The sequence below is a fragment of the Bubalus bubalis genome, chromosome 21 (genome assembly GCF_019923935.1).
Source record: "Bubalus bubalis isolate 160015118507 breed Murrah chromosome 21, NDDB_SH_1, whole genome shotgun sequence".
NCBI classification, from domain to species: Eukaryota; Metazoa; Chordata; class Mammalia; order Artiodactyla; family Bovidae; genus Bubalus; species Bubalus bubalis.
The window spans coordinates 42,832,254-42,858,488 of record NC_059177.1 but is presented as its reverse complement, the minus strand read 5'-3'; the positions used below and the strand labels follow the sequence as shown (position 1 = coordinate 42,858,488).

Genomic DNA, 26,235 nt, shown 5'->3' with positions numbered 1-26,235 from the left:
TTTTATTTGGGGACTTAATGAGGACTGTACCCCAGGAGACTGCTCTCAGATAGTGCATAGTGATTTGGAGAAGGGTATGCAGGCTGGCACACATCTGGGTAGAAGGTTACTGCTAGTCATGAGTAGATATTTTAGTTAATGATTTTTAGTGCTTTTCCAGGTATGGTGAGATGCAAGAAATTGGGTTCATAAGCTTTTCTCCTGAAATTATCTGAAGGCCTGTTTTACCAGGTTTTCTCAGAGCTTGGAGTGCCTCATTTTCAGTCTTTGTCCTGAATTCTTTTCAGGGTATGTTGATGGTCAGCAGTGGCAGTGGCTAATAACTCAACTGTTGTAGAGCAGAATGGCAAGCAACGGTTTTTACTTGTCAAGTCCTTGACAGGAAACCAGTACTTCTCTGGCAGCCACACAGCATCCTCGGGAATAGCCTCAAATTTGAGATATCACCCCTCACTGGTTCCTGGGTTCTGCTTAGAACAAAAATGTAAGTCAGTTCTCTTGCCTGTCTCACCTCTCCCACCGTCCAGCACTAAAAGATTTCAGAATTAAAATTACAAAGCAAAAGGAGGTATTAAGGTAAGGGAAGAAAGGCCTAAAGAGAAACCAAAAATATGGACTGTGATGTAGACAGAGGACAGTATTCTTGGACTTTATTTACACAGAGATCCTAAAAAGCCAGGAATCCTGAGACTGTGTAGCTAGCCTGGCCACTTGAGTCAGAACGGCAGTAGCAACTCCAGAGGACTCAGCTGGCCTCAGGTGAGAATTTCCTTTAAAATAATGACTGCAAACAGTTCAGACACATTGAATATCTTTATCTGTATATATACATTCCTTTCAAACTCTATAAATGGCCAGTTTGGGAAAACCCAGCACAATTTTATGTTTTGGAGTAAAAAGCACAAAAGTTGGAAGTGCTAAAGTGTAAATCCATAATCTTTTTAAAGAGAATCTACATTCATAGGTTCACTGAATTTTACAGAAAAGGATTGGAAAGTGTAAGTTGGCTAACCACTTCACTCTTGCAATTAAATCTTTCCAAAGTTCCAGGAACATTTGTCCTCCAGTATCTTTGGGTTGTCACTCATCAGAAAGTCCTTCATCCAAAGTTTCAATCTCCACAGGGTTCCACAATTATTATTATTATTTTGGTCATTGCAATCAGGGTTTATTAAAGATTTTTCCCTCCATCTTTTTAGCTATAACTTAAACACATTAAAATGCACATTTCTACCACCTCAGAAAGTTCTCTCATGTCTCCTTCTAAGTAATTCTCCACTCAATTCAACAGGCAACCACTGATGTGATTTCCATCATCATATTTCCATTGGCCTGTTTTAGAACTTGAAACAAATGGAGTTATATTTGTTTATATATATAATTATATTTGTTATATACCTTGTGCTCTTGTGTTTGGCTTCTTTAGCTTAGCAAATGTTACTGAAATTGATTCATTCATGTTAAATCTTAGTGCTTTACTCCTCTTTTTATTCTCATAACTTTTTCTTTTGGGAGATCTTAAGACCCACAAGAAGTAGAAAAATACGAAGAGTGTACAAGAGTTTTCCTGTACCTTCCTTCCAGCTTTGCTCAGTGGTAATATTTTATATTGTTTGTTGTTATTGTTCTGTCACTAATTCATGTCTGACTTTTTTGTGACCCCATGGACTATAGTCCTACCAGGCTCATCGGTCCATGGGATTTCCCAGGCAAGAATACTGGAGTGGGTTGCATTTCCTTCTTCAGGGGATCTTCCTGACCCAGGGATTGAACCTAAATCTCCTGCTTTGCAGGCAGTTTCTTCACTGCTGAGCCACCGAGCAACCAACTCCAGTCTTGCCTGGGAAATGCCATGGACAAAGGAGCCTGACTGGCTACAGTCCATGGGGGTCACAAAAAAACTGGACATGACTTAGCAACTGAACAACAACAAAAATATTTTATGTACTATAGCTTGTTGTTGAAACCCAGAATGAACATTGGTACAATACTAGTTAGCTAGACACAAACTAACATTGGTACAATACTAGTTAGCTAGACACTAACATTGGTATGATACTAGTTAGGTAGACACTCTATTCTGCTTTCACCTGTTTTTATATGCATTCTTATGTGTGTGCGTGTGTGTGAATAGTACTACAAAACTGTATCATCTGTACAAATTTATGTAGCCACCAGCACAATCAAAGTACAGAATCGTTTCATCACTGTAGAGGAACTCCCTCTGCAGACGCACGTAGACACCTTCTCCCACCCCTAACTCCACTGTTCTCTTCTTAACCACTTTAGTTTATTATTTCAGGAAGGTTTTTTACATGTAATCATGCAATATGTAATTCTTTGAGATTGACTATACTTACTCACCCTAATGCCCTGGGGACCCGTGTATCAACATTTCATTCTTTTTTATTGCTGAGTAGCTGTATGGCTTTGTCGGTTTATCCATTCATCCACTGAAGGACTTCTGAGTTGTGATCATTTTTAGTTATTTCCAGTATAGCTGCTGTGAACATTGATTTACAGGTTTTTATGTGAACTTAAATTTTCATTTCTTTGGGTATCCAGAAGTATGATTGCCTGTTAAGTGTATGTTTAACTTTTAAAAAATTGCCAAACTTTTTCCAGAGTGGCTGTACCATTTTAGGTTTCCTCCAGCAATGTATGAGAAATACAGTTGCTCTGGGATCCTTCCCAGCACTTGATATTATCAATAATTTTTATTTAGGCATTCTAATCAATGTGTAATGGTGGCCCTTGTGATTTTAATTTGCATTTCCCTAGTATTTAATGATACCGAACACCTTTTAAAATCCAGCATCTCACATGATATATCCTGCATATAAATTAAATAAGCAGGGTGACAATGTACAGCCTTGACGTACTCCTTTCCTAATTTTGAACCTGTCCATTGTTCCATGTTCAGTTCAAACTGTTGCTTCTTGACCCACATACAAGTTTCTCAAGAGGCAGGAAAGGTAGTCTGGTACTCACATCTCTAAGAATTTTTCAGTTTGTTGTGATCCCCACAGTCAAAGACTTTAGTGTAGTCAGTGAAGCAGAAGTAGATGTTTTTTTGGAACTCCCTTGCTTTTTCTATGATCCAGTGAATGTTGGCAATTTGATCTCTGTTTCCTTTGCCTCTTCAAAACCCAGCTTGTACATCTGGAAGTTCTTCGTTGATGTTCTACTGAAGCCTAGCTTGGAGGATTTTGAGTATTACCTTGCTACCATGTAAAATGAGTGCAGTTGTGCGCTAGTTTGAACATTTTTTGGCATTGCTTTTCTTTGGGATTGGAATGAAAACTGACCTTTTCTGGTCCTGTGGCCATTGATAAGTTTTCCAAATTTGCTGACATATTGAGTGCAGCACTTTAACCGCATCATCTTTTAGGATTTTAAATAGCTCAGTTGGAATTCCATCATCTCCACTAGCTTTGTTCATGCTTCCTAAGGTCCACTTGACTTCACATTCCAGGATGTCTGCGTCTAGGTGAGTGACATCATCATCGTGGTTCAGTCAGTTCAGTTCAGTTCAGTCGCTTAGTCATGTCTGACTCTTTGCGACCCCATGGACTGCAGCACTCCAGGCTTCCCTGTCCATCACCAACTCCTGGAGCTTACTCAAACTCCTGTCCATTGAGTCAGTGATGCCATCCAGCCATCTCATCCTCTCATCCCTCTGTCATCCCCTTCTCCTCCCGTCTTCAGTTTTTCCCAGTATCAGGGTCTTTTCTGGTGAGTCAGTTCTTTGCATCAGGTGGCCAGAGTATTGGAGTTTCAGCATCAGTCCTTCCAATGAATATTCAGGACTGATTTCCTTTAGGATAGACTGGTTGGATCTCCTTGCAGTCCAAGGGACTCTCAAGAGTCTTCTCCAACACCACAGTTCAAAAGCATCAATTCTTTGGCCTTCAGCCTTCTTTATAGTCCAGCTCTCACATCCATACATGACTACTGGAAAAACCACAGCTTTGACTAGACGGACCTTTGTTGGCGAAGTAATGTCTCTGCTTTTTAATATGCTGTCTAGGTTGGTCATAGCTTTTCTTCCAAGGAGCAAGCATCTTTTAATTTCATGGCTGCAGTTACCATCTGCAGTGATTTTGGAACCCAAAAAAATAGTCTCACTGTTTCCATTGTTTCCCCATCTTGGTTATCTAGGTCATTAAGACTTTTTTGTATAGTTCTTCTGTGTATTCTTGCCACCTCTTCTTAATCTCTTTTTCTGCTTCTGTTAGATCCTTACTATTTTTGTCCTTTACTTTACACATCCTTTCATGGAATGTTCCCTTGATATCTCCAATTTTCTTGAAGAGATATCTAGTCTTACCCATTCCGTTGTCTTCTTGTAATTCTTTGCATTGTTCACTTAAGAAGGCTTTCTTATCTCTTCTTGCTAATCTCTGGAACTCTGCATTCAGTTGGATATATTTTTACCTTTCTCCCTTGCTTTTTGTTTCTCTTCTTTCTTCAGCTATTTGTAAAGTCTCCTCAGACAATCACTTTGTTTTCTTGCATTTCTTTTTATTTGGGTTGGTTTTGGCCACTGCCTCGGGTACAATATTACAAACCTCTTTCCATGGTTCTTCAGGCACTCTGTCTACCATATCTAATCTCTTGAATCCATTTGTTACCTCCCCACTATATAATGTTAAAGGATTTGATTTAGGTCATACCTGAATAGCCTAGTGGTTTTCTCTACTTTCTTCAATTTAAGCCTAAATTCTGCAATAAGGAACTCATGATCTGAGCTACAGTCAGCTCTAGGTCTTATTTTTACTGACCTTATAGAGCTTCTTCATCTTTGGCTGCAAAGAATATAATCAGTCTGATTTTAGTATTGACCATCTGGTGATGTCCATGTGTAGAGTCGTCTCTTGTTTTGTTGGAAGAGGGTGTTTGCTATGACCAGCGTGTTCTCTTGACAAAACTCTCTGTTAGCCTTTGTCATGCTTCATTTTGTACTCCAAGGCCAAACTTGCCTGTTACTCCAGGTATCTCTTGACTTTTTACTTTGCATTCCAATCCCCTATAATGAAAAGGACATCTTTCTTTGGTGTTAGTTCTAGAAGGCCTTGTAGATCTTCACAGAACCATTTGACTTCAGCTTCTTTGGCATCAGTGTTTGGGGCATAGACTTTTGTTTACTGTGACATTGAATGGTTTGCCTTGTAAATGAGCTGAGATCATTCTGTCATTTTTGAAATTGCACCCAAATACTGCCTTTCAGACTCTCTTGTTGACTGTGAGGGCTACTCCATTTCTTTAAGGGATTCTTGCCCACGGTAGTAGATTATAATGGTCATCTTGAATTAAATTTAAACATTCTTGTCCATATTAGTTCACTGATTCCTAAGATGTCACTGTTCACTCTTGCCATCTCCTGTTTGACCACATCCAATTTACCTTGATTCATGGACGTAACATTGCAGGGTCCTATGCAATATTGTTCTTTACAGCATCAGATTTTACTTTCACCACCAGAAAGTAGAAGTGTTAGTCGTTTAGTCGTGTCCTTCTCTTTGTGATCCTATGGACTGTAGCCTGCCAGACTCCTCTGTCCATGGTATTCTCCCGGCAAGAATACTGGAGTGGATTGCCTTCTCAGTGGCTCTTCCTGACCTAGGGATTGAACCCGGGTCTCCTGCGTTGCAGGCAGATTCTTCATTGTCTTAGCCACCAGGAAAGCCTGACACATCTACAATTGAGCATCATTTCCACTTTGGCCAAGCTGTTGTATTCTTTCTAGAGCTATTAATATTTGCCTCTGCTCTTCCTCAATAGCATATTGGACACCTTCCGATCTGGGAGGGCTCATCTTCCAATGTCATATCTTTTCCCTTTCATGGGTCACAGCCTTGTCGTAGTGAAGGCCACTGTGCTACTCAGTGAAACTATGAGTTATGCTGTGCAGGGCCACCTAAGATGGACGGGGCATAGTGAAAAGTTGAGAAAAGGTGCTCCACTGGACGAGGAAACGGCAACCCACTCAAGTATTCCTGCCTAGAGAACCCCATGGGCAATATGAAAAGAAATTACAACCAACTAAAAGTAACTGCATGCGTGTGCAGCTGGGGCAAAATATGAACAGTGAGATACAAAAAGACCAAAACACAACCCGTTTCTGTATTCTTAACTGGAAAATCCCATGGCCAGAGGAGCCTGGCGGGCTATTGTGCATGGGGTTGCTAAAGAGTCAGATACAACTTGGCAGCTAAAGACAACTGCCACTTCTGCGGTGCCGGGAACGAAAGCAGGGTACCATGCGTGATCCCTGCACACAGTACCTCCAAGGGTGTGGGCAGAATCCCTTAACCACCCCCCTCTATCTTTGCGCCATTTAAGGAGCCACCTCACAATTCTCCCTTGGGGAGGGGGGACGAGCAAGAGCACCAGTCACTTGTTGTCAGTCCCTTGTGCTGTGGCCCGAGTCCCCATAAAGCTTTACCCAAATTCCTTGTCTGGCCTCTTATCTATTTCTGTTGATTAAAGAGTCCAAGGATCCTGACCGTTGTTTTGAGTGGTGAAGTGGGACTCTTCTGTCCCATTGGTCTCTGTGTTTATCCCCCTTTCAGTCTTACACTGTCTTAGTTACTCCTGCTGTGAGGTAATTTTTAAAATCAAGTAATGTGAGTGTTCCAACATTTCTTTTTCAAAGTTGTTTTTTTAACAATCAGCTTATCTGAAGCTACCAAAAAAAATGTTGATAGAATTTTTATTGGAATAGTGCTGAATCTGTAGAACATTTTAAAAAGAGCTAGTATCCTATTTATTTCAGTCTTTGATTTTTTTTATCAGCCTTTTGTAGTTTTCAGCATGCACATCTTACACATACTTTATTTCTGTCCTTTTTAGGCCATTGTAAATGTTATTTTTAATAATTTTGGTTCCTAGGAACTTTCCTGGTGGCTCAGTGGTTGAGAATCTGCCTGCCAATGCAGGGGATGCGGGTTCAGTCCCCTATCTGGAAAAATGCCGCATGCTTCTGGGTAACTGAGCCCGAGCGCCACAGCTGTGAGCCCAGGCACTGCAACTTCTGAAGGCTGTGCGCCCTGGAGCCCATGCTCTGCACAAGAGAACCCACCACGATGCAGTTCGAGACTAGAGTAGCCCCTGCTTGCCACAACTAGAGAAATCCTGCATGCAGCAATCAAGGCCCAGCACAGCTAAAAATGAACAAATTTTAAAAACTTTATATTTTTAGGTTTTTGGTAGTTTACTCCTAGTATGTAGAAATGCGGTTGATTTTCAGGTGTGGACGTGATATTCTGCAACTTGGCTAAACTCATTTGTTGTTTCCGGAAGAAGCTTGTTTTGTATGTTGCATGGGATTGTCTGCTTAGACAATTACGTTTGTGAAAGAGACAATTTTTTTCTATCTTTCTAAATTTTGCCTTTTGTTTCTTTTTCTTCCCTTTTTTGCTGCCATTCTAGTACCCATGTTGAATAGGAGTGGTGAGAATGGACATCTTCACCTTGTTCCCCATATTAGAGGAAAAGCATTCACTCTTTGACCAGTAAGTGTGACGTTTGTTTAACGTTTTTGTATGGATGCTTATTCAGGCCAAGGAAGTTCCCTCTGTTTCTCAGTTGCTGAGTCCTTTAATCATGAATGGCCATTGCATTTTTGTCAAATATTTTCTCTGCATCAATTTACTAATATATAATCATTTGATTTTTCTTCCTTAGTTTGTTAACATTGTGGATTATGTTGATTACAGCAATGTTGCATTACTGGTATACACCGTACTGGGTCATGGTGAGATATACGTAAAGACACACATGCGCACGCATATATATTGCTGGCTTTTGATTTGCTAGTCTTTTGTGGAATTTTATGTGTATGTTTATGGAAGATTTCTTGTGTTGTCTGATTTTGGTATCAGTGTCATGGTGGCCTGCCTCACATGGAGTTGGGAAGTGTTCCCTCCTCTTCTGCTTTCTGAAGGAGGTTGTATAGAATTGGTTTTATTTCTTCCTTAAATGTTTGGTAGAATTTATATTTGAAACTGTCCAGAGATTTCTTTCTCATGGAGCTTTTGACTACAAAATCTGTTTCTCTAATGATACAGAGTTATTCAGGCTATCTATTTATTCTTGGGTAAATGTTAGATGCTGTTATTTTTCAAGGACCAAGTCCAGTTGATGAAGGTTGCCGAATTTATATATGTTAATGTGTTCACAAAATTCACTTTTATGTTCTGTAGGGTTTGTAGTGATATCCTCCTTTTCATTCCTGAAATTGGTAACCTGTGTCTCTCTTCCTTATTTGTTTGTCAGTCTGGCTAGAGAATATTCATATTTTACATTTTTGCAGGTAATCAGATGATTTGGATTTCCACCTGCCTGCTGTGGGCTGTGGTTCCAAAGTCAGCTCAGTTTTTAAAGTTCCAAATTTTTAAAAACATTTTTATTATTTCCTTCTTTTTGGCTGCACTGGGTCTTTGTTGCTACACGCGGGCTTCTCGTCGCATTGGCTTGTCTTGCTGCAGAGCATGAGTGCAGGCTCAGTGATTGTGGCTCAAGGGCTTACTTCAGTTCAGTTCAGTCGCTCAGTTGTGTCCGACTCTTTGCGACCCCATGAATCGCAGCACGCCAGGCCTCCCTGTCCATCACCAACTCCCGGAGTTCACTCAGACTCACGTCCAGCGAGTCAGTGATGCCATCCAGCCATCTCATCCTCTGTCGTCCCCTTCTCCTCCTGACCCCAATCCCTCCCAGCATCAGAGTCTTTTCCAGTGAGTCAACTCTTCGCATGAGGTGGCCAAAGTACTGGAGTTTCAGCTTTAGCATCATTCCTTCCAAAGAAATCCCAGGGCTGATCTCCTTCAGAATGGACTGGTTGGATCTCCTTGCAGTCCAAGGGACTCTCAAGAGTCTTCTCCAACACCACAGTTCAAAAGCATCAATTCTTTGGCGCTCAGCTTTCTTCACAGTCCAACTCTCACATCCATACATGACCACTGGAAAAACCATAGCCTTGACTAGACGAACCTTTGTTGGCAAAGTAATGTCTCTGCTTTTCAACATGCTATCTGGGTTGTTCATAACTTTTCTTCCAAGGAGTAAGCGTCTTTTAATTTCATGGCTGCAGTCACCATCTGCAGTGATTTTAGAGCCCCCCAAAATAAAGTCTGACACTGTTTCCACTCTTTCCCCATCTATTTGCCATGAAGTGATGGGACCAGATGCCATGATCTTTGTTTTCTGAATGTTGAGCTTTAAGCCAACTTTTTCACTCTCCACTTTCACTTTCATCAAGAGGCTTTTGAGTTCCTCTTCACTTTCTGCCATAAGGGTGGTGTCATCTGCATATCTGAGGTTATTGATATTTCTCCCGGCAATCTTGATTCCAGCTTGTGCTTCTTCCAGCCCAGCGTTTCTCATGATGTACTCTGCATAGAAATTAAATAAGCAGGGTGACAATATACAGCCTTGATGTACTCCTTTTCCTATTTGGAACCAGTCTGTTGTTCCATGTTCAGTTCTAACTTTTGCTTCCTGACCTGCATACAGGTTTCTCAAGAGGCAGGTCAGGTGGTCTGGTATTCCCATCTCTTTCAGAATTTTCCACAGTTTATTGTGATCCACACAGTCAAAGGCTTTGGCATAGTCAATAAAGCGGAAATAGATGATTTTCTGGAACTCTCTTGCTTTTTTTGACGATCGAGTGGATGTTGGCAATTTGATCTCTGGTTCCTCTGCCTTTTCTAAAACCAGCTTGAACATGTGGAAGTTCACAGTTCATGTACTGCTGAAGCCTGGCTTGGAGAATTTTGAGCATTACTTTACTAGCGTGTGAGATGAGTGCAATTGTGCGGTAGTTTGAGCATTCTTTGGCATTGCCTTTCTTTGGGATTGGAATGAAAACTAACCTTTTCCAGTCCTGTGGCCACTGCTGAGTTTTCCACATTTGCTGGCATATTGAGTGCAGCACTTTCACAGCATCATCTTTCAGGATTTGAAAGAGCTCAACTGGAATTCCATCACCTCCACTAGCTTTGTTTGTAGTGATGCTTCCTAAGGCCCACTTGACTTCACATTCCAGGATGTCTGGCTCTAGGTGAGTGATCACACCATCGTGATTATCTGGGTCGTGAAGATCTTTTTTGTATGGTTCTTCTGTGTATTCTTGCCACCTCTTCTTAATATCTTCTGCTTCTGTTAGGTCCATCCCATTTCTGTCCTTTATTGAGCCCATCTTTGCATGAAATGTTCCCTTGGTATCTGTAATTTCTTGAAGAGACCTCTAGTCTTTCCCATTCTGTTGTTTTCCTCTATTTCTTTGCACTGATCACTGAGGAAGGCTTTCTTATCTCTCCTTGCTATTGTTTGGAACTCTGCATTCAGATGTTTATATCTTTCCTTTTCTCCTTTGCTTTTTGCTTCTCTTCTTTTCACAGCTATTTGTAAGGCCTCCCCAGACAGCCATTTTGCTTTTTTGCATTTCTTTTCCATGGGGATGGTTTTGATCCCTGTCTCCTGTACAATGTCACGAACCTCTGTCCATAGTTCATGTTGGATTAGGCCATGAACCATGTTGGATTAGGCCCTCCCCTAATGACTTCATTGTACCTTCATTACCTCTTTAAAGGCCATCTCCAACTGCTGTGACATTCTGTGATACTGAGGGTTATGACTTCAGTATAGGAACTTGATGGGGATACAAGTCCGCCAATAACAGTGCGGCTTTAGTTCGTCTGCTCTGTTGTTCACTGCTTACTGCTGTTTCTGCATCTGGACCAAGGAGGACAGAAGAGAAACAGCAATGGTATTCTCTCCCTGCTCTTGGAATCCCAGCTCCTCTGCTTAGAGACAGATTTCCCGCCCTCCCCCCACCCTTAGAGTGTTAAGCTGGAGAAGGCAATGGCACCCCACTCCAGTACTTTTGCCTAGAAAATCCCATGGACGGAGGAGCCTAGTAGGCTGCAGTCCATGGGGTCGCTAGAGTCAGACGCAACTGAGAGATTTCACTTTCACTTTTCACTTTCATGCATTGGAGAAGGAAATGGCAACCTGCTCCAGTGTTCTTGCCTGGAGAATCCCAGGGACGGGAAGCCTGGTGGGCTGCCGTCTATGGGGTCACACAGGGTCGGACACGACTAAAGTGACGCAGCAGCAGCAGAGTGTTAAGCATCTGACCACCCACTGCTGCCACCAGCACTAAGGTATTGCATGCAGGCTAGGGCAGGAAACAGAGAAAAGAAAACCAAAATTGAATGGAATAGTCTCCCGATGCCCCCACCCCCCCCAGATCAGAAAGAGAGGGCTTCTCTTGGAACTCTTTCTGTCTGCACCTGATGAAAACTTCAGAGTTTTGAGCAAGTGCCTTTGAATTTAGGCCAGGCAATGCTGAAGGGAGAAAACCGAACTCCCCACCATGGACTTTTATGGACTTTTGAATTCTGGTCTTTTTTCTGGTTCACCTGCTACCATTTGCTTTCCACCATCCCTGGGTCATTGCTCTCCACGTTGATAGGGTCTGTAGTTGCAGTTAGTATGATAGCTAGGGCAGAGTGTGTTTATCTTTCCTTGAATCCTCACCATGTACTTTGGCATATGTGTTAAGTTTTCTTAAAAAAAAGATATATGTATATATATTTATTTATTTTATTTACTTACTTGGCTGCACCAGATCTTAGTTGCGGCACATGGGATCCAGTTCCCTGACCAGGAGTTGAACCCAGGCTCCCTGCATTGTGAGCAAGGAGCCTTAGCTACCGGAACTGTGCATTGTAAATTGTGTTCAGTATTGTTGTGTTGATTTCCAGATGTAAATTCCAATAAAGAGTATCTGAAGTGGCTTTTCCCCTACAGCTTTGCTGATACTCATAAGTACACGTTTCTACATTGACATCGGTATTAAAGGTCCACAGGCAGGAGCAGGCATCCCAGCGCTGCCACTCACCTTGAGCTCATTGCTTGTGGCATCTGTACGTCATCTCTCATCTGTAAAATGAGTGTCTTGAGTCTACTTGGGCCACTATAACAAAATATGGTAGACATGGTAACTTATAAAACAACAGAAATTTTTTTTTCAAATTTCTGAAGACTGGCAAGTCCTAGATCAGGGTGTCAGCAGATGTGGTATCTGGTGAGACGCTGCATCCGGGTTCATAGCTGTCCATTTTATCAGTGTCTTCGATAGCAGAAGGCATGAGGCAGCTCTCCAGGGTCTTCTTTTATTTAAAATAAGGGCACTGATCCCATTTATGAGGGCTTTGCTTTGGGAGCTAATCACCTCCCAAAGATTTCATCTCTAAATATATCACATTGGGGATTAGATTTCAATGTATGTATTTTCTTGGGGGGGTGCAATACGTTCAGTTTATTGCAGTGGAGATAGTAGTGCCTACCGTTTAAGACTGAGGGGCAGGCGAGTTCCCCAGTTCTCTCTCTACAGCACTGTAGGACGTCTCTGGGTTCGTGGGCAGCTGGCAGGCCCACGAATATCTGTAGGCCTGAGACCTCAGAGAGATATTGGTCATGTCCAGCAGAGCAAGTAGTGACTCAGCTGGTTTATCTACAGCTTGTTTCCCTTAGTGGGGAAAAGGGTTAGTCTGACCAAATATAGTTCAGTATGTGGTAAAAACCCACATAGTCAGAGATGCTCAGTAGGTCTATAAATTGATCAATCAGTATATAATGTAAATAAAGGAACATAATGTGTCATATATTGCATTTAAGTGTGTAGAGAAAAAGAGAGGCCTAGCTAGCATTGAATCTCTACTTCGTTTTTACCACATACTGAATTGTATTTTCCCTGGAGAATTTCATGCATGGAGGAGGCTGGCGGGTTACAGTTCATGGGGTCTAAAGAGTCAGACACAACTGCCGGGGTCCAGCCCCGGCTGATCCAGGGTATTCGAAGCGGGGACGGCGTCGGCGAGGGTAAGGATACGATAGCTTCAATTAGATATTAATTAAAGATATAAAGAGTAATAGAATGAGGATAGCTCAGTAGGAAAATTCAGTGGAGAAGAGAGGCTGAGTAGCTTGGTTTACGCGGGAGACCAATAAAACTTCAAGACAAGAAGTTTGCACCACTTACGTAGGCCGCAGGCGTCCTTCCGTTCTCCCAAAGGAGAGGAGACACTGAGGCCTCCCCGGTCGGATCTTAGAAGCCCAGGCATAATTAGCAAGCATGGTGGGTTCCGCGCTCCAGATGGAGACTCAGCCAGAATTTGAAAGAGAGAGCGACATGGGGACACCAAGTTTCAGTGAACAAGGCCCGCACTTTATTTTCCAAAGTAGTTTTTATACCTTAAGTTGTGCATAGAGGATAATGGGGGAAGGGGTGGAGTCATGCAAGGACAGCAGTTCCTGGTCCTAATCGAAGCCAGGCTTTCAAACTTATCATATGCAAAAGTTCAGGTGAATTACATCATCTTCTGGCCCGGAGGCCTGTTAACATTTTAAGAAACTTATTTTTCTCTAAAGGTGATTATTCCAAAGTCAGGCACCAGCCTCCAAAAAAGCATTGGACAAAGCTTCATTTTACATTTCTATACACCCATTATATCAATCAATACACTGCCAAGGACACAGTAGGTAAGGAGTATGGAGACTTAGCAGCAAACATTGGCCCAACAAGTGAAAAACCCTTCACCAATACAATTTCTAATCAATCTTTTAACTACTCAAAGGAATCTGTGTTTAGACAGTTTAGAACATCTCCTGCCTCTCACAGTTGGGAGGCTCTGAACAATCACATGTGGCCGGAAAAACCTATTCAGGCAGGCTAGAGGATTTCCAAAGGAGTTTGTAGGTTAAACACTGTCACACCCAGGAATTATTAACTGGAGCTGTAAGCTAACTCTCTTTTCAGAGAGAGGTAGTGGGGGACAGCCCCCAGTAAAGTCAGAGGTACAGGTGAGAGCACAAAGCAGAAAGTAGGCAGACTCTGGTTTTGGGGGTAGATGCTCGAGAATTTCCAGGGGGACTCCTGAGGCTCGATCCCACCTTTGCATATGCCGAGCCTCCTTCCTCATGACCTTTGCCACGGGCGGAGTGCCTCACGCTGGCTCCCAGCAGTGATAGAATTCTAGTTGAGCTATTCCAGATCCTGAAAGATGATACTGTGGAAAGTGCTGCACTCACTATGCAATATGCACTCAATATGCAATATGCCGGCTCCCGGCACACAACTGAGTGACTTTCATTTATGTATATATATTATCTGATAGCCTCTTGATGAAAGTGAAACTGGAGAGTGAAAAAGTTGGCTTAAAGCTCAACATTCAGAAAACGAAGATCATGGCATCCAGTCCCACCACTTCATGGGAAATAGATGGGGAAACAGTGGAAACAGTGTCAGACTTTATTTTTCTGGGCTCCAAAATCACTATAGATGGTGACTGCAGCCATGAAATTAAAAGACGCTTACTCCTTGGAAGGAAAGTTATGACCAACCTAGATAGCATATTCCGGAGAAGGCAATAGCACCCCACTCCAGTACTCTTGCCTGGAAAATCCCATGGATGGAGGAGCCTGGTGGGCCGCAGTCCATGGGGTCGCTAAGAGTCCGACAAGACTCAGCGACTTCACTTTCACTTTTCACTTTCCTGCATTGGCGAAGGCAATGGCAACCCACTCCAGTGTTCTTGCCTGGAGAATCCCAGGGAGGGGGAGCCTGGTGGGCCACTGTCTATGGGGTCGCACAGAGTCGGACACGACTGAAGCGACTTAGCAGCAGCAGCAGCAGAAATCTAGATAGCATGTTTGTTTTTTTTTTACTACATACTGAGTTGTATTTTATATTTACTGCACTTTTTTTGAGATCAGAAAACAGTGAAAACTCATTACAAGATGGTCTGTGGGAAGAGGTGAATATCTATAGTCATGGAGAGATTTTCCCAGAGCAGCCCAGAGGGTCTAGTGTCATGGCCAACCCCTGCCTCCTCCCTGCTCTGCGGCCTGCCTCTAACAGGGTGGTCTGTAGGCTTTGTCACTTTCCTACAAAGTATGATGACCCTTCTGCTCTGCACCTGTCAAGAGCCTTTCAGGAGCTGAGAGTTTGGAAAAGTGGGGAAAAGGCTACACTGGGAAAAGGCCCAGATGCCAGGCCCTTCTGGGGGCTCTTGATGCCTGGACAGGTTGGAGTCACTGAGCTTTTTAGAGCCCTGTCGTTTGCTCCATGACAGCCGTGTCCTGTCTGTGCTGCTCGCTTCGGGCTGAGCAAAGGCGATGAGTTGACTATGGAATCTAAGAGTAACAGAAGGGCAATATAAGAATGATTATGCTGTTGCTGCTGTTTACTCCCTAAGTCATGTCTGACTCTTTGCAACCCCACAAACAGTAGCCTGCCAGGCTCCTCTGTCCATGGGATTTCCCAGGTGAAAATCCTGGAGTTGGTTGCCATTCTCTTCTCCAGGGGATCTTCCCGACACAGGGATTGAGCTCGCGTCTCCTGCTTGGCAGGCAGAGTCTTCACCACTAAGCAACCAGGGAAGCCCAAGAATGACTGTAATTAGCATTTATTTATTGAGTGGGTGCTCTGTGCTTGGCACTATGGCAGGTATTTACATACTGTATATCTTATTTAATGTAGTGTTCCCTCACAACTTCTCTCAAAGGTGGTTGTTATTACTAATATATTTATTTCTATCGATGATATACTCTATACAGAATTCAAAGGGCATAAAGATTTTTGCTGTGAGTCTCTAATTGAATAATTCTGGTAAATTAATAGTAGAGATAAAACAAATACGGTAAATGGTAACAGTTGTGGAATCTAAGTGGTCAGGATGGTCGTTATACTATTATACTATTCTTTCAACTTTTCTGTATGTTTGAAACTTTTTCACCCCAAATGTGGGGATAAGGAAAGTGAATTTCCCCCCATCCCCATCTCTCTTATGACATTTCCCTTGCAGGAGACAAGCACTGCTACTAATTTCCTGCTTCTCCTTGGAGAGATAATGCGAATTTTATGAGTGTGTTCACACACACTTAGATTATGTCTGGTATTGCGTTGATAGACATTAGGTCTTGGAAGCTTATAAGGGTGCTGCCTAGAAAAGGCCATGCAGGTGAATTCCCACAGACCCTTTCCCAGGGGTCGGAGACGGTTTTGTTCCCCAGTTTCACCTGTAGAGGGCACCCTCTCCTCTTGACTGGCAGCAGCAAGCTGCAGCAGGTTCAGAAAGGACCTTCTCAGGGCTGCTGCCACGTGACTCACGAAGAAGGGGTCCTCTAAAAGTATAAATACTTCTGTTCTCGGGCCTTAGCCACATTTGTTGTGGGAAGCAAAGCTCAGACTCTGAGCCCACATTTTGGTTTTGCAGCAGCAAAGGGAAAGGTTGCTCAGAAAGCCTCACCCACATGCTTGCTGTACCATGAACTTTCACAGGATGGATAAAACTCTCCATTTCCAGGCCCAAGAAGCACTTCATAGCATCCTGGACATTTTGATGTCGATTACTTGACTAGAGTTAAAAAATTCTTTTTTGACCAAAGGAAAGCCATTGTGTTTAATACGTTGAAGTGAAGTGAAAGTCGCTCAGTCGTGTCCCACTCTTTGGGACCACATGGACTATACAGTCCGTGGAATTCTCCAGGCCAGAACACTGGGGTGGGTAGCCTTTCCCTTCTCCAGGGGATCTTCATTAGACCTCCTTTATGAAACTCTGGGGTTGGAAGGTGTCTGTGAATTAATACTAGCCTTATTCTATGTCTGGTTGTTATGTAACTTAGGGAGACAAGATTGCATCACATTATCTCCAAATCTGTATAAAAATGAACAGTAGTATAATAGTGAGTACATAGCTTAAAATTTTTATTTATTTATAAAAAATGTTCATTTATTTGGCTGTGCTGGATCTTCGTTGTGGCATGTGGGAACTTTTTACCTGTGGCACGTGGGATCGAGTTCCCTAACCAGGGACCGAACCTGGGCCCCCTGCACTAGGAGCACAGAGTCTTGCCTCTGGACCACCAGGGAAGTCCCAAGAGTTTTGTCAGTTTGAGAATGTTATATAAGTGGAATCATGCAGCATGAAATTTTGTTTTTTTCCCACTTAGCATAAAGCCCTTGAAATCCATCCAAGTTATTGCCTGTATCACTAGCTTGTTCATTTTTATTGTTGAATATAATTCCATGGTCAGGATGTACCACATGTGGTTTGTTTAATCATTCACCTATTGTAGGACATTTTTTGGTTGTTTCCAGTTTGGGACTATTGCAGAGCAAGCTACTCTGAACAATCCTGCACAGGTTTTTGTGTGAACATAAGTTTTCATTTCGTTGGGATAGATGCCCAGGATTGCAATCGCTGGGTTGTAGGATAAGTGTATGCCTAGCTTTTTAGAAGCTGCCAAATTATTTTCCAGAGTGCTGTACCATTTCACATTCCCATCCACAGTTTTCTTTTCATACAAAATGCTATTGACTAGTGTTAGCACAACGGCACGAGGCCAAAGCCACGTGACACTCTGAGATATTTTTAATTTCTAGAGAAAATTAATATACATTAGATGGAGAAGAAAAGAGAGCTCAGGACTAATCTCTTTGTTAGTCCACAAGGCCTCGTGTTTATCATCCTGGGTTTTCAGAATGATTCTTCCCTCACCATCAAGCTAACCTTTGGTTGGAAAGCCACAGCACATTGCACAGGCCACTGGGGTGTGCCCCTGACCTCTGACCCCTGCTTGTATTCTGTCCCAAGGCTCCCTAGGAAGCTTGGTCTCATTGTGGAATCTTCTACCTCCGAGAATAGTCATTCAGACACCTTTCATTTCAGGAGTCATTTCAGAACCACCTCCTCCCAGGGGCTTCTGTACTTAACCTGCTCACCAGGTCCCCAGCACTAAACAGCATGAATGTGTCTGTCCACCCTGACCCCTACCCTCCAGGCTTTAGTTGTTAGGGCCCAGATGTCAGGTCACGCACTTCCTCGTGTCAAGAATGCAGGCTCCAGGTCATGCTGCCCTTCCTGATATCCTTGGACAAGTAGTAACAGCTGAACCTGAATTTGCTCCCCCGTACAGTTGAGGTGATAGATTATAACAGTACCTACTAGCAGGGCCATTTGGTTGTCCTGCAGGTAGTAACAGGGCACCTACCATGGGCTGGCTGAGGACACAGTGGTGAACAAAGATGGGCCCTTGTCCTCAGGGAGCAGAACTAAAAGAGAACAAAACTACAGTGTTCAGCCCAGCCTTTGACATGTAGTTGACAAACGTTAGTTGTTTCATTATTGTAGTTAAACTCAATACTTGTGTATGGATCTGAATGGAATATGAACCCAGTATTACACATCAGGTCTAGTATAGACTCGTTCATTGTAGTCAGCCATTAATTACCATTAATTGTTAGGAGGTATGCTGGTTTCATCCCATTGCTAAAGTCAGATCAATTGCTGACCAAGGTCACTCCATTTTGTGCTTAACACTTAGAATTATTCTGAATTTAATATCTTATGTCAAGTTCAGTAAAAGTCTCTTACTGTAAACATATAGCTTAGAAAAAAGTGTTGTTATTCACACTTGCAAAAAAGTCCCTAACAGTGTGTTCAAAGGTTCATATATTATCAAAAGCCTCCTACAACAGTAAAGAACAGTTTCATTGTTCATAAAAAGCAACACATTCATAAATAATTAATCAGAATACAAAATTTAACAGGGGGAAAAAATCCTTAGAGGAAATTAATTTTTTTAATTTGTAAAGATGTCCAAAAGTTGCCAGGAAAAAAAAAAAAGCAGCAGCAGCAGATGACAGCTGAATGAATACTGACAAGAGTATTTGACTTTGAGGCAAACTGTTCATTATGCACTTGGTTACTGAGCAAGCTGGTCACTAGGACATGTAGCTCTGGCCAGAGTACTCTGTTCCTAGGCCGGAACCAACATAATGGCCATAGGCGGGCTGGCTACTGTTGGTAGGGCTGCATGGAAGTGTCCTCTTGGATGAGTCTTAAGCTACACCTCTGCTTCCAGGAAGTGGGGAGAGGGATAGGGGGCCTCTCTGACTTCCATATGGTAAACTGGGGCCTTGTTCCTGTCTGTGACCCACACAACCACAGATCAGATCAGATCAGATCAGTCACTCAGTCGTGTCCGACTCTTTGCGACCCCATGAATCGCAGCACGCCAGGCCTCCCTGTCCATCACCAACTCCCGGAGTTCACTGAGACTCATGTCCATCGAGTCAGTGATGCCATCCAGCCATCTCATCCTCTGTCGTCCCCTTCTCCTCTTGCCCCCAATCCCTCCCAGCATTAGGGTCTTTTCCAATGAATCAACTCTTGGCATGAGGTGGCCAAAGTACTGGAGTTTCAGCTTTAGCATCATTCCTTCCAAAGAAATCCCAGGGCTGGTCTCCTTCAGAATGGACTGGTTAGATCTCTTTGCAGTCCAAGGGACTCTCAAGAGTCTTCTCCAACACCACAGTTCAAAAGCATCAATTCTTCTGCGCTCAGCCTTCTTCACAGTCCAACTCTCACATCCATACATGACCACTGGAAAAACCATAGTCTTGACTAGACGAACCTTTGTTGGCAAAATAATGTCTCTGCTTTTCAATATGTTATCTAGGTTGGTCATAGCTTTCCTTCCAAGGAGTAAGCGTCTTTTAATTTCATGGCTGCAGTCACCATCTGTAGTGATTTTGGAGCCCAGAAAAATAAAGTCTGACACTGTTTCCACTGTTTCCCCATCTATTTCCCATGAAGTGGTGGGACCGGATGCCATGATCTTCATTTTCTGAATGTTGAGCTTAAGCCAACTTTTTCACTCTCCACTTTCACTTTCATCAAGAGGCTTTTGAATTCCTCTTCACTTTCTGCCATAAGGGTGGTGTCATCTGCATATCTGAGGTTATTGATATTTCTCCCGGCAATCTTGATTCCAGCTTGTGTTTCTTCCAGTCCAGCGTTTCTCATGATGTACTCTGCATAGAAGTTAAATAAACAGGGTGGCAATATACAGCCTTGACGAAATCCTTTTCCTATTTGGAACCAGTCTGTTGTTCCATGTCCAGTTCTAACTGTGGCTTCCTGACCTGCATACAGGTTTCTCAAGAGGCAGGTCAGGTGGTCTGGTATTCCCATCTCTTTCAGAATTTTCCACAGTTTATTGTGATCCACACAGTCAAAGGCTTTGGCATAGTCAATAAAACAGAAATAGATGTTTTTCTGGAACTCTCTTGCTTTTTCCATGATCCAGCGAATGTTGGCAATTTGATCTCTGGTTCCTCTGCCTTTTCTAAAACCAGCTTGAACATCAGGAAGTTCACGGTTCACATATTGCTGAAGCCTGGCTTGGAGAGTTTTGAGCATTACTTTACTAGCGTGTGAGATGAGTGCAATTGTGCGGTAGTTTGAGCATTCTTTGGCATTGCCTTTCTTTGGGATTGGAATGAAAACTGGCTTTTCCAGTCCTGTGGCCACTGCTGAGTTTTCCAAATTTGCTGGTGTATTGAGTACAGCACTTTCACAGCATCATCTTTCAGGATTTGGAATAGCTCAACTGGAATTCCATCACCTCCACTAGCTTTGTTTGTAGTGATGCTTTCTAAGGCCCACTTGACTTCACATTCCAGGATGTCTGGCTCTAGGTGAGTGATCACACCATCGTGATTATCTGGGTCGTGAAGATCTTTTTTGTACGGTTCTTCTGTGTATTCTTGCCATCTCTTCTTAATATCTCCTGCTTCTGTTAGGTCCATACCATTTCTGTCCTTTATTGAGCTCATTTTTGCATGAAATATTCCTTTGGTATCTCTGATTTTCTTGAAGAGATCCCTAGTCTTTCCCATTCTGTTGTTTTCCTCTATTTCTTTGCATTGATCGCTGAAGAAGGCTTTCTTATCTCTTCTTGCTATTGTTTGGAACTCTGCATTCAGATGTTTATATCTTTCCTTTTCTCCTTTGCTTTTTGCTTCTCTTCTTTTCACAGCTATTTGTAAGGCCTCCCCAGACAGCCATTTTGCTTTTTTGCATTTCTTTTCTATGGGAGTGGTCTTGATCCCTGTCTCCTGTACAATGTCACGAACCTCATTCCATAGCTCATCAGGCACTCTATCTATCAGATCTAGGCCCTTAAATCTATTTCTCACTTCCATTGTATAATCACAGAGGCCCCCAAATAGTAACCAAAAGATGTTCATTATGGTAAATGAAGAGACAGAGTAAGGTAACATTGACTCCAGTCACTGTTCCTCAGCCATCCAGCAATGTGACTTTGCAAAAGTATTCTAAGCTCTCCTCAGCCTGAGTTTACTCATGCATAAAATGTCAGTGGACTTAGATGGTCGCTGCCGTCCCTGTAAGCCCAAGATTTCCTGAGATTTCACTGCTGTCAGGACTCCTCCCATGCTCTGACCTTTCCAGAAGGCTGGAGGCTAGAATGGAGATAAGGAGTACCATTTTTTTTTTTTTTTTGAGGCGTGTGAAGACGGGCATGACTTTGCTATAGCAAAGGTTAATGTTCCGTGTCTCTAAGATCCATTTCCCTAGGCTCTCAGAATGTAAATGTTAAAGCGATGAAAACAGCGAAATCTAGCTCTGGTTCATTTGAATCAGGGCTCCTCACCCCTCATGGTGCAGTCCTGGAACAGAAGGCCTCCTCTGTGGCCTGCAGCTTCATAAACTTGGGTTTGGGTTGTCAGCACTGATTTAAACAGATTTGGTAGTTCAGTTTGCTTCTGGGAAAGAACTGACATTCACAGTGGGGTTTGGGGGCTAACAGTGAAACCTGAGCTGGCTTCTTCCCTCCCTGGAGGGGCAGAGTGAGTCAGATGTTTGCACAGAAGGCTGTGGTGTCAAGTCCTCAAATTCACAGGCCTTATGCTTTCTCCACTTCAAACCAGAAAGGTGTTGCAACACGGTTTTAATTGCTAAACCCTAGCTGCAAACCCAAATCTCGGGATTTATTAAGAGTTGGGTGTGAAAGGCTATGAATACTGGCTCTTTTCTGCCCGGTGTGTTTCTTTGTTCCTCCTTCACTCATTTGCTTCTGTGTTTGTGCCTAAAATCCCAGACTAAAGGGCTGCTGTCCTCCAGGCGCTAGGCCTGTAGTGGTGGCTACTTTTTGCCCTCATTTCGCTTCCTTGCTGGAGTCTGTAGACCTTGTATTCATTCACCTCAGTCTGTTGAGAACAAGCAACTCTTGAAATCTTCTTGCCGTAGCTGGTATGCATCTCAGCCTGCAACTCAGGTGGGCAAGAAATAAGGCTTGCTTTCCTAGAACTGCACTCTGAGTGCAGGTCTCTGTCCTGCTAAGCTGGTGTCAAGCCTCTAACGGCAGTCTGTCCTGGTCACATCCACCCTCTCCTCGGCAGTACATACATGCTGAGTGTCTCTCGGTCCTGGGGGTTTAACCAAGGGGGAGAGGGAGAACTCTGGCTCTGGGTCCTTAGTCACATGGTTGTCATTAGTCACAGGACTTGTTGGCTTCACCCATGTTGACTTAAAAATATGAGTAGTCACGATCTGAAAGTTGAGAGTTATGTTTTATCCAGTAGGAATTTTTAGTACTTCAAGCCTGGGAGACAGCATGTCAAATAACCCAGAGGGCACTGGCTGGGAGGGGTGGGGCTGTCGGATTATATAGAAATTTGCAACAAAGGGCAGGTAGTCTAAATATCAAAAATATTTTTGTGAATTAAAGAAAACCAGATACCTCAAATTAAGGAATTTAGTGCTTCTCTGTGTGTGGAAAGATGCAAGTGTCTGGGCTCACTGAAATCATCCCTTTCAGCTGCACCTCAGCTATCTGGGGCCAGTATCCTGTGGTTTTCCTCAGTGTTCACCATAGAGAGTGGCTGCAGCCTGGTGGCTGCTGGATCGCAGGTATCCGTCTTCCTGGTTGCTCTTAGGGCTCAGAAATTCACATTTGGAGGGCCTAAATTGCAGATGACTGTGACATCCTTGTTTATGGATATGACAAGAAATACTCCATTTCTCACCTGTGTGGCCCCTATGGCTCCAGGGTTCTCTGCTGCTTTCCTGACATTGTGGGGCCCCAGGAATATTTGAGGTTGTCCCTCGGGCTGTTTGCACCACCTTTCATAGGCTTGCAGACTCCAGGCAGCATTCCCAGAATCATTTCCCTTTTCAAGTAAGAGGAAGGGAGAAAGGAAAACACAGGAAGAACTGACGGTGTGGATTAACAGTCTTGGCATAATCCAGGCTGGTAGTCAGTTCACCCTTTACTCCAGCTCTGTGTTTCTACATGGGAGATTATAGGCATCTACTTTTTAAAAAGGGATAATTAAATGTTAAAAAGTAGTCTCCTTTTAACATCCATTGAATATATTCTGAACCCTGGCATTATCTAATTTAATTAGCACACCTGCCTTTTGAACTAAGAACTATGGTTATATCCATTTTTTACAGATCTGCACACTGAGGTTCTAGAAGATAAGAAACTTGCCAAAGGTCACACAGTCAGTAGTGAGTGAGTTGGGATTTGAATTTCAGTCATCTGGACTCTAAAATCCAAATCCTTATTTGTAGGCAGTGCTCAGCTGCATCCTAAATGCTCAGCAGTAATGCCAGACCTGTAAGCCTAGGGTAGAGTTTAAAAACTTCTATTTCTATGAAATTTGTAGTATAGTTTAGCCCTTCTCTCAGTGGGCTATAAAACAGCAGCCAGCAGTTACTCCAGCTGCCAGGCCCATGTTATGAGCTCCATAAATGCTTGTTACCCGATTGATTGTGCATCTCACAAGCAATTTTGCACTTGAAATACTTTTGTGACTGGTTCAGAAGTGGCCAAAAAAGTGAGAAGTTGCTGGTGGCATTGTGTTCTCTAAAAAAGTAAGAAATACCCTTCTAGATCTGTTAATTTTTTTTTTTTTTTTCGCCTGTTGAGGTTCCTTCAATTCTTCTTTCATTTGGATTTCCTAGTCCCGCCAGATTCACTCAGAATGGGATGCCCTGCAGGGTTTTGGCAAGACAGTAAGAACTGGCCTTTATATCCTGGCTCAGACACTTGCTGTTTGTGTGATCTGGGCTCATCATACACCTGTCTGAGTCTCCACAAAATTTCTATAAAACGGGCAATAATAATAACCTATGTCAAGGATATTATGAGTGTATATAATAGTTACTCGATTCCTAGTTCTTATCTTTATTAATTAAACCTGTCAATTTAGACATTAAGGTCCCTCTGAAAACTCTTTACAAATGCCATGAGTGAGAAAAAAGAAGAAGAATGTCATGGATGGATAGATTAAGGAATTCACGTTAACCAATACAGCTTAAAGATGACATGCCAAAAGGATGTTTTCAGCTGCAAGGAAGAGAAAATGCCAACCCAGACTGGCATAAATAGTAAGAAAATATGTCATCCAAAGGTGTGGCTGTTGAATCAGTGGCTCACTGGTGTTGGTAAGGACCCAGGTTTCCCTGCTCTCTCTCATCCTTCTCTAGAGTAGGCTGTATCTACTGGTGGTCACAGGTTAACTGGAGCAGCAGGTAAAGGCATCCTACCTGGATACAGCAATATCCAGAGGTAGAGCAGGGGGGCTTTTATTCCAGTTTCTTCTTCTTAGGAGGGCTTCCCTGATAGCTCATTTGGTAAAGAATTTGCCTGCAATGCAGGAGACCCCAGTTGGATCCCTGAGTTGGGAAGATCTGCTGGAGAAGGGATAGGCTACCCACTCCAGTATTCTTGGGCTTCCCTTGTGGCTCAGTTGGTAAAGAATCCGTCTGCAATGGGGGAGACCTGTGTTTGATCCCTGGGTTGGGAGGATACCCTGGAGAAGGGAAAGGCTCCCCACTCCCGTATTCTGGCCTGGAGAATTCCATGGACTGTATGGTCCATGGGTTGCAAACAGTGGACATGACTTTCACTCACTCGCTCACTTTTTAGAAACTGGGAAACCTTTCCCACAATCATCCCATCAAATATACTTTACATTGCAGTTGGCAGAACTGAATTACATGCTAGAGTCTAATGAGACCCCTAAAGTGGGATTAAACCAGTTAGGATTTAACTCGGAGCTAGGGATAAGTCACGTTAGGGAGGATGGCTCCTTGAATGAAACGCAGGTTCCATTAGCAAAGGAAAATGGGGGGGGGGATTGTTTTGATCCCCTCCTCTTCTCCCCATTAGTGAGGAGGTATTCCTACCCTATGGTTGTGGGGATGGCCAGACACACGACACTTGCGCTGGGCAGATGAGACTGACAGCAGTTGTTAGTCCCTGGTTCTCTCAGCCTTGGGAGGAGGACGCCACACACCCACGCAGGACCACATGAGAATACACTTGGGGACCAAGAATGCGTCGTCACAAGAGGCGAGGTGTCGCTTAGCTGCTGCAGGAGGATCTGATTGGCTTTTTGGAATAATTCCATGGGCTGGCAGGAACTGAAGCCCACTTCTCAGGGTTAAGCAGGAACTGTGCCTGATGCCCTCAACAAGAAGGCTAGGGGACCTTATGGGTGCAGAAAAATGGATAAGGAGACTTGTGGTTAGACCATTTAAGGTCCTCCCAATTTTATCAGATGTCAAGGCAGCACATAATACAGAGCTTTAATTTTAGGACTTAACAACACAGGTATGGATGTGGAATATCTTACATGTGGCAGATGACCATCCATCTGAGCAGCCATCCTTTCCTGCCTTTGTCATCCATCCAGCCGTCCAGTATCCATCTGTCCATCCAGCCATCCTGCCGGCCTCTATATCTTCCACAATGGATTGACATTATGACTGCTTCTCTGGTTAGTTTCCATGGCGTCCAGCGCATAGTTGATTGAGAGTAGTCAACATTTGGATCAGCCCTTCTAGTCCTGTTGCTAACTCTTCACCTTTCTCAACTCTGCATTTGCCAGTAGAATCAACTCTTTTGACCCTGGAATATGTTTGTTTTCTGCTCTACTTCTGCTTTTGCTATAACCATCCTCCTTTCTTTTAAACTACTGTCCAAATTTCCCCTCCCTTGAGCCAACTCCCTCATCACTCAAACACACTTTCTCTCCCTTCTCTGTATTCTGGTTCTTTCTCGTGTCAGCCCAGAACTGGCTGGGCAACTGCTTTGTGAGAATGCATAACCACACACTCCTGTTGTCACTGCATTTACCATCAGAGTGAAAGTCAGAGTGTTAGTCACTCAGCTGTGTCCAATTATTTGTGACCCCATGGACTGTAGCCTCCCAGGCTCCTCTGTCCATGGAATTCTCCAGGCATGAATGCTGGAGTGGGTTGCCCATTCCCTTCTCCAGGGGATTTTCCAAACTCAGGAATTGAACCCACGTCTCCTGAACTGCAGACAGATTCTATACTGCCT

The 26,235-nt window shown here is 43.2% G+C and overlaps 1 protein-coding gene across 5 annotated transcripts in view; it reads left to right on the top strand.

Moving 5' to 3' along the window:
* The window catches only part of KCTD6 (potassium channel tetramerization domain containing 6), a 48,720-nt gene that overhangs the window by 1,746 nt on the left and 20,739 nt on the right, over positions 1 to 26,235 (top strand). For 2 of the 5 annotated variants that reach the window (XM_006041362.4, XM_006041358.4), the window contains exons 2-3: positions 288 to 484; positions 7,435 to 7,517. In XM_006041362.4, coding sequence (XP_006041424.1) covers positions 7,462 to 7,517 — 56 coding nt within the window. In that variant the 5' untranslated portion in view covers positions 288 to 484; positions 7,435 to 7,461. The remainder of the gene's footprint in view (positions 1 to 287; positions 485 to 7,434; positions 7,518 to 26,235) is intronic. The other 3 variants (XM_006041363.4, XM_025272706.3, XM_025272708.3) reach the window with 2 other exon arrangements.